This window comes from Perognathus longimembris, chromosome 10, assembly GCF_023159225.1.
Source record: "Perognathus longimembris pacificus isolate PPM17 chromosome 10, ASM2315922v1, whole genome shotgun sequence".
NCBI lineage: Eukaryota > Metazoa > Chordata > Mammalia > Rodentia > Heteromyidae > Perognathus > Perognathus longimembris.
In genome coordinates this window covers 29,274,947-29,284,110 of record NC_063170.1, presented here as the reverse complement: position 1 = coordinate 29,284,110, position 9,164 = coordinate 29,274,947, and the positions used below count along the sequence as shown (strand labels likewise).

The 9,164-nt window shown below is 45.1% G+C and overlaps 1 protein-coding gene across 1 annotated transcript; it reads left to right on the top strand.

The window, feature by feature from the left end:
* Nucleotides 1–1,084: 1,084 nt before the first annotated feature.
* On the top strand, nucleotides 1,085–8,592 carry LOC125357899 (serine/threonine-protein kinase 40-like). The gene is made up of 3 exons (XM_048354751.1): nucleotides 1,085–1,145; nucleotides 1,489–1,625; nucleotides 7,698–8,592. Exons 1-3 carry the CDS (start codon nucleotides 1,085–1,087, stop codon nucleotides 8,376–8,378), a joined length of 879 nt encoding a protein of 292 aa, XP_048210708.1. The 3' UTR covers nucleotides 8,379–8,592.
* Nucleotides 8,593–9,164: the final 572 nt, after the last annotated feature.

Below are 9,164 nucleotides of genomic sequence, written 5' to 3'. Positions count from 1 at the left end.
TGCTGAGCCACCAGTGTGGTGGTTGTTTTAACACTCCCTCCACCACATGTGGTATGGTAACATGCAACTCTTGTCCCAGAGTCAGTTTGTCTGCAACCTTTACCATCAAGGCAGTAACCACAATCATTCTTAGGCAAGGGGACCACCCAGTGGCCACTGGATCCAGTCTCTTTGACAAGTACACCACCGATCTTTTCCACGAACCCAAATATTGGATCAGGACCCCTTTGTCTACTCTTCTTTGTTCATCAACATACAAGTAGAAGGGTTTAGTAACATCAGGGAGTCCCAAGGCAGGGGCTAATAGCAGAGCAGTCTTAATCTGATCAAATGACTGCTCCATCTCCTCAGTCCAAATGAACTCCTGTCCTTCTTTAGTGGCTTCATAAAGAGGCTTGGCCAGTTCAGCAAAACCAGGAATCCATAGTCTATAGAAACCTCTGATTTGCAGATCTGGGCCTTCTTGGCTGAAGCATGGTACCCTAGGCCTCCTAGGGTCCTAAGTAGTGCTTCAGTCCCTTGCAGGCTTCCTTCCTCTGTTTTGGCTGCAATCAACAAGTCATTCATGTATTGCAGAAGCGTTAGATCGGGGTGTTTCACCCTGAACTCACCCAAGTCCTCATGGAGGGCCTCAACAAAGATGGTTGGTTAGTTCTTGAATCCTTGGGGAAGCCTGGTCCAGGTCAGTTGTCCACTGATGCCCTTCTCAGCACCTGACCACTCAAAGGCAAACAACTTCTGACTTTTGGGTGCCAGGGGCAGGTTAAAGGAAGCATCTTTCAGACCTAAAACTGTATACCACTTTCTGTCCAGTGGCAGGGTGCTCAGGAGAGTATATGGGTTAGGGACAGTTGGATGAATATCCATTACTCTTTTGTTTACTTCCCTTAGGTCCTGTACTGGGCGTTAGTCATTCAACTGGGGCTTACACACTGGTAGCAAGGGCATGTTTCAGGCTGACTGGCAGGGTCTCAGTATCCCCAATTCCAACAGGTGCTGAATGTGAGGAGTTATCCCCACTTGGGCTTCCATCGTCATAAGGTACTGTTGAACCCATTCCGGGTCAGCCCCAGGCTTTAGTTCTATGAAGATAGTGGGCCTATGCTTCGCTAGTCCCATTCCCCCAGTTTCTTCCCAGGCCGCAGGTAAGTCTGCAACCAATAGTCCATACCCACAAGGGTAGGTATTGACTTGGGTTTCTGATAAAGTCAGTATTCATCCTCTAAAGCAAGAGTTAATGCCTGGATAGGGCGCCCCCTGGTGTCCAATACAGAGGTGCCCTCAGGCTGAAAGTGAATTTGAGCTCCTATCTTAGCAAGTCTCTCCCCAATAAGGGGTAGGGGCAGTCTGGAATGACCATGAATGAGTGGAATACCTGGCCCACGCCTAGGTCCACTGTTCTTTGGTAGTCCATGAATACTGGTTCATTCCAGTAGCTCCTTGAACCCAAGAAGTCTTTCCTGATAATTTTCCTTGTGCTTTTAACAGGACTGAAGGTTGGGCTCTGGTATCCACCAAGAATTCTACCGGACTCCCCTCCACCTTTAGAGTTACCCGAGGTTTGGGGAGGGGGTCTGAACCCCGACATCCCTACTCATCCCCTGTGGCTCCCGCCATCAGATTGGGTACTCTTCAAGGTTGGCAGAAGTCAGGTTTTGACCCCCTTTCTCAGTTCTTGGGGCACTCCTTGGCCCAATGGCCAAATTCCTTGCAGTAGGAACACTGATCTTTACACAAGCCTTTCCCAGGTTGGCAGTTGGGAAAATGATCTCTATGCCTTTGCCTCTCTCTGTCTCCCTGTCCAGGCCCATTTCTTTCTATTGCTGCAACTAGCACTTTAGTCATCTCCCTAGTGGCCTTTGTCTGTTGTTTTGTTTTTTTTTTCCCAGGGCCTCTCTGTCATTATAAACTCTCTGAGCTATTCCTAATGAGTCCTGTATGGTCTTCCCTTCCAAATTCTCTAATTTCTGCAACTTTCTTCTTATATCCGGGGCTGCATGGTTAACAAAGGTCATCACTACCACTGCCTGATTTTCTGGTGTTTCAGGGTTCATAGGAGTAAACTGTCTAAATTCTCCCATCAACCTTTCTAAGTATCTAGAAGGTGATTCCTGTTTTTCCTGTGCTACCATGCATACCTTGGCCATCAGCAGCCCAGAGACCTGCCATAAGAGTCTGGCAATAGACCCATAGCTTCTCCCTACCTTCTGCCGTGTTGTAATCCCAGGTGTCTTCAGGCGGCCTGCTTGGTGGGAAGGAAGCATTAACTAAATCAAAGTTTACAGTAGGTTGCCCGTCATCCCCTGAGCTGAGCTTTCTGGCCTCTGTCTGGATTCTCTCTCTTCCGTGGTGAAGAGAATGTGAAGCAGCTGTTGACAATCATCCCAAGTAGGCTGGTGAGTAAACATAATGCTATCCAAAAGAGAAATCAAATCTTTGGGGTTATCTGAAAACTGTGCATTTTGGTTTTTCCAATTATACAAGTCACTGGTAGCGAAGGGCCAGTATTGAAGTTGACAGGTACCAGTGTCATCCAGGGGCCCGATCTCTCCCAGCGGCAAAGCCACGGTAGTGTCAGGCTGTTGTGGACTATCCAGGCTGTTGTGGACTATCAATACTATGTGTGCATCCCTGGGTCCCTCTGGCCGGTCTTTCCAGGTTTCCTCCCAACCCTCCCCTTCCCTTAGCAGCATTCCTCACAACCACCACCCCCTCAAGCAGATCTGTAGATAAGGGAGGTGGAAGGTAGGGAGGAGGTGCAAGATCCAAAAGAAGGAGAAGGTCCTCAGTGCCCCCTTGGAGAAGAGGGAGTGAGGGGACTGAGGACTTCTCTGGATGGGGTTTCTTTTTTTCTTGCTCGGAGTCCTTGATAATCAGGACTCATGCAGGTGCAGGAGAAGGAGATATAAAAGGGGCCAGCCAAGAGGGAGGGTCCTCAATCAAGTCCTGCCACACTGAAATATAAGGAATCTGGTCTGGGTGGCTGTTGAGTCCTGGAAGGAAAACCTTAGTTTTCACTTTTAAGACAGTGGCCAGGTCAAATGACCCCTCTGGTGGCCATCCAACTTCAAACGTCAGCCATTCTGAGGAACAAAAGGCTATTAGTTTCCTTTTCTTGATCTCAACAGTACTAAGATTATGTCCTCTTTCCCTGATGTCCTTGAAATTGTCCGTGAGTAGGGTCAGGGGGGTACTCTGAGAAGGTCCCATTGTTCTTGTTCTCTATCAAGTCTATGATCTGTTGCCAATAGAGGAAAAAACTCAACAAAATCCAAAATAAAAGGGTCCACAACAAGATAAATTTCCCCTTTTCTGTAACACAATCTTTTCTAGTACCTGACTGCATTTACTTCCTTCTCTAATTTCCCTTCGAATCTAGTCTTTTCAGTGCCCTCTCAATCTTGTCCCAAACTCTCTTTCACATCAAGACAACTCAGAGCATTTGACATAAACCAGATGAACATACAAAAATTACAAGAACAAAAGCAACTTAACAAGCCTGGAGATCACTGTTGAATGTTCCTGTAAAGGGGGTAAAGAAGGCTCCAGTCTCTTTGAGGGCCCCGAGGGAGATGGCTTGGGTTCCTCAAAAAAACAATCAGGAATTGAGTAGTGGGGATGGTGGCACTTAACCATTTAACTTATTGTTACTTATGGCTGATTCTAAAAGAAACAACGCCGCAATAAGGGAAAGTAGGAAAGCTCCTGGTGAGGTCCTGGAAAGAAAGGTTATAGCTTCTGCCAGCCAGGTCCTTGTTTTTGGTCAGATGAGTATCCCAAGAGGAATTCCCCCCACCAGTGTGATGGAGGTTGGACACATACACAGACCAAGTACAAAACACTTAACATCAACTTAACCCGCAGCGCACGGCAAAATGAAAGTAACAGACTACGAACGGAGTTCTCCAAAAATGTCTGTACTGAGGAACAATTTACCCAATTGGGGGTCTGGGGACATCTCCCACAGATCCTGTTGACAGTCTTATAGCACGTCCACCAAGACTTTTTGCCAACTTCAAACACAAAACCACAAAACCTGCAGGCAACAAAATTTACAAAGTACAAATCAGCAATGCCTCAACTTACTGGCCAGATTTTTATGACCCCTTGGTTGGGTGTCTGGGTGGGCTTGAGGGAGGATATCCCTGACAAGCCCCCACTGAAATGCTTGAGTTCGGGACCCCAGAGAGACCACCAGAGACCAAGACCAATGCAAGCAGCAAAAAGGGCATTTATTGCGGGCTAGCTCGGTCCTCTGCACACACAGAAGTCCTCTGTAAGAGGCCCTGAGCCTAGGGCTTCCAGCTGTTTTGTACATTCTTTGAGGAAGGCAGGGACTTAGCATACATCATAGGAATGTTTAACAAATCAACACGCACCGCGAGGAAAATCATAAAACAATTCTAAAACATGTTTGGTGCATTTGGTGGCGGGAAGGAATCTGGAAAGGGTTATTGGTCAGATCGAGGGGCCGATGTAATTAAAGTTGATTGGTTTAAGCTATAGGGGTGTTGCAAGGGAGTATGTGCACAGCTGCAGAGTTTTTTTAATTAGATACTGGAAACCACACCTGGGTGGGAGTGTTTTTCTTCTCTGACCAACTCTTAATAAGTTTCAGCCATCCGATCACTCTGTCCCAGGGCATTTCATATTCCTTTACTGGAAAGCAAGGGGTGAGGGTAGGGTTGGTTTATGGTAAGGGTAGGTTTTCTACAAGATGGAGTTGTTCTGGCTTTTCACCAGTACCAGCATAAGAAAACAACAAATACCCAGAATTAATAATGAGAAGTAATGGTGAATCTACAGCTGTGTGAATGGAAGCTCAGCTTGCCTGACCTAAGAACACCCATGCATGCACACATACACACACACATGCACACATAATCCCAAGCTTCTTTGTCATCACATAATATTAATTTCACTTCCTCATTTAACCAACTGTACACACATGCACACATACACACAGACACACATAAACACACACACACAGAGGCCTTGCTGCCTCTCCTTCTGATCACAATCCCCTCTTTGTATTGCTTAGCCCTTTAAATTATGCAGCATCCCTTAGTGTCTTCACAGGTAGACTCTCGTGTCCAATATTTTTTTTCATGGTACTAAGAAAAAAATGCTGTATGTGTTTAACACTGCAGCCAAGGTGTACCCAAGGGGTATAATTAACACTTACTATGTTAGAAAGAAAAGGAAATGTATAATACAGAACCACTTTCCTGAACAACAACAGAAAAAGGCACCATGGGGAGAAAAAATGGCTTCAAAATTGTTTCTGTCTGAGGCACTCAGAAATGATGTTTACTGCGGTTCTGTTAATCATGGGGAGGGGGGAAGAGGGTTAGTTAGCAAATGCAAGGTTTGGTTTCTAAGTGAGGGAGTGAAGAGTTAAAGTAAACCCCATTTTGAGGCAGTAGCCATTTTGTTGACTGTTTAAACTGTGAGTACCCCAAAGCCCACCTCAATTCCAAGGACTGCTGACTTGTTTGTGCTGAAACTGCTAAACCATAACTCACTGGGGACAGAGCAAAGCCATTTTGGAGTCAGGCTCCAATTTGTACTAAATTCCAGGGAAGGGCTACGCTAGCCTGAAATAAGCAGGCCTGCTCAAGGTCTGGAGCAATGCTTTATTTTTAACTAGTCTTGATATGAAAAGTACAGAGCCCGGCTGACCTGGCAAATGTTGTGTTGCATCTGCGACTCAAGGCTAAGTTCTGTCTCAGTATTGCTATCTGCATCCTGCTATGGAAATGTTATTCTTACTTGAAGGTTAAGACTGTTAGAATTTAGATTATTTTTCTGTATACTGCTTAGGAACTAGAACATACCCTGCCAAGCCACCTGCAGCCACCTGTGTGTGGTTTTTGCCTTTATAAACCCAGTAAGATTTCAGCTCGGGGCCCTCTTCCTAAACTCCGCTGCGTCAGTGTGTAGGACAAGGCCCATGCTGCAGCCCACCTGAATAAAGCCTTGCTTTTGCATTTCGAAACGTCTGGCTCTCAGTGGTCTTCTTGGTGGGGGTCTTGCGACTTGGGCACAACAGGAGAAGTAGGGCTGCCTGTGGACGGCTAACATTTACAAGGACCAGCACCACCTCGAATTCCTCAACTCCTTGTCACAGGTTCAGTAATGATGGCAACTGATACAATTCACAGCACTTACTACCACTTCCCATTTCTTCTTCTTTCTCTCTCCTCCCCCTGCCCCTACCCCTGCTCCTCCTCCCCTCCCTCGCTTTCTCCTGTAATAAACAACATAGATGTATGTGAGAGCTATTGCAGACTTGGGGCTTTGTCTTCATTCCCCCTACTTGTTCTGCAAGAAAGGCTGCTTAACTGGCGTTCTGCCATTGTAGGGAAGGGCTCCACGCCCTCCCTGCTGATGATTTCTGGGTTTTTGGTTGTTGTTTTTTTTTTTTTGCTTCTTCTCTTAAAATTTTGCTTTGAACATGCCCCAGGACTCATTCCAAACATTTCTCCTTTGGCCTGATAGGTGGGCAACTTTCCATCACTGCACCTGTTCTTGAATTTAAGTAATTGTTCCCAAATATTATGCTGTTTGGCTATCTATTTGGGCATCTCTTAGATAAGAATTATTTTGTATAATAATATAATGGTTAATATTAATATATCAAGAATATTAATTCTATTAAGTATAAATACAATTGTAATATATTATGCACACTTCATAGGTATGTACACACACACACAGAGAAATGCAGGTAAGAGTACAAGGCCTTGAGTTGAAGCCTAAGCACAGGCAAAAAGAGCAAAATCATTATATCGGACAGGGAATATGGCCTAAGGGTAGAGAGCTTGTCTCGCATACATGAAGCCCTGGGTTCAATTCCTCAGCACCACATATATAGATAAAGCCAGAAGTGGCACTGTGGCTCAAGTAGAGTGCTAGCTTGAGAAAAAAAAAAGAAGCCAGGGACAGTGCTCAGGCCCTGAGTTCAAACCCCAGGACTGGCAAAAACAAACACATTATAGATAGATGGATAGATATACACAGATATATATAGAGAGAGACCTGTATAATATATAGACATATATATTATGTATAATAATTTGCTTATATATACACAGGTGTATAAAGATATATAGCTGTATAGTATGTTTTTATTTATATGGAATAGATTGCATATTATGTATACATATAAATGTATATGTTTTCATTTATGTATTATATAGAGAGCTCTATATAGAGATATATTACATGTTTTTGTTTATATGAACAAAACATATATCTTTTATATATACACTATATATACAATATATACTATATATGCACTGTAGGAATATATATACACTATATATATACTGTATAATATATATATATTATACTATATAACCTTACACGCATCTTGACAATTTTACTAAAGTCTAAGGCATAGGACAATGTGGAGTGAATTTCAGAACTAAAATAATATGAATGATGGAACTGACTTATTTCTTGTAGCTGGGTGATGCATTCAAGATTTATTTTGTTCTTTGTGTCTTAAGTAATATGGTAAAAACATTCAACAGGATGGATTAGGACTTAGTGCTCTAAATATTAAAAGACATGCCTTTTGGGTCTAGATCAATTCAACGTTGGGAGATCATTCTATTGTTAGGAGGCAGATTCAAGCTTTTATTTTCCAAATGCCTCCAAATTTGAAGGAGAAACCACCGGGAGTCTAAAAGCCAGAGATAACCATTACCAACTTCTGCCTTGGAAAGCACCTTGTGAGTGAGGGGGACCTGCTAAAGGACCAGAGGGGGAGACCAGCCTACATTAGCCCTGATGTGCTCAGTGACCGGCCATACAGGGGCAAGCCAAGTGACATATGGGCTCTGGGTGTGGTACTCTTCACCATGCTCTATGGCCAGTTCCCCTTCTACGACAGCATCCCACAGGAGCTCTTCTGTAAGATCAAGGCTGCTGAGTACACCATCCCTAAGGATGGGTGGGTCTCCAAGAACACCTTGTGTCTCATCTGGAAGCTACTGGTTCTCGATCCTCAGCAACACCTGGCTGCTGCTGATGTCCTGGAGGCCCTCAGTGCCATCATTGCCTCGTGGCAGTCCCTGTCATCTCCAAGTGGGCCTTTGCAAGTGGTTCCTGACATTGACGACCAAATGAGCAATGCAGACAACTCCCAGGAGGCAAAAGTGACGGAGGAGTGTTCCCAGTACGAGTTTGAGAACTACATGTGGCAGCAGCTGCTGCTGGCCGAGGAGAAGAGCTCCATCCACAAGGCCTGGAGCTGGGTGCCCAAGCGGCAGTTCGAAAGCATGCCACTGGTGCAATGGTTGGGCCACGATGCGCAGCCCATGACCTCCTTGGACACAGCCATCCTGGCACAGCACTACCTGCAGAAATAGCGGCTGCAGCCAGGGCACCTGCCCCAGCCCCAGGCCCAGCAGAGAGGGCTGGGCCCCACAAGCGATAGACTCTCCCAGGCTGCCATGGGGCAGGGCAGGGCAGGGCAGGGACAGCCTAGGTCACTCAAGTCAGCAGAGGTACCACAAAGCTATCTTTTGGGATGATTGCTTGATTGTTTGGTTTTTTAATCTGAGAAGCCTAGATAACTAATCTGTTTTTTTTTTTTTTTTTTGCTATTTTATTTTTTTTTTTTGTCGTTCTTTTTTTTTATTTTTTTTAATTTATTTATTTATTTATTTATTTATTTATTTTCTCAAAATTTTATTATCAAACTGACGTACAGAGAGGTTACAGTATCATACGTTAACTAATCTGTTTTTAAGCGTGACATTTTTTTTTTTTTTTTTTTTTTTGCCAGTCCTGGGCCTTGGACTCAGGGCCTGAGCACTGTCCCTGGCTTCTTCCCGCTCAAGGCTAGCACTCTGCCACTTGAGCCACAGCGCCGCTTCTGGCCGTTTTCTGTATATGTGGTGCTGGGGAATCGAACCTAGGGCCTCGTGTATCCGAGGCAGGCACTCTTGCCACTAGGCCATATCCCCAGCCCCCTAAGCGTGACATTTTAATCTACCTCTGTCTCTTTAACCATGCTGTCTCTGGACTAAGTGACAGGAGGAGGAGGGATCCCACCTACCCACCTAGGCCCTGGCTCCGGGGCACTGTCCCCCACAGTCCAAATAAGCTCAAGGAGCAGCTCGCTGCTGGCTTCCCAGAGAACACTCTCCAGG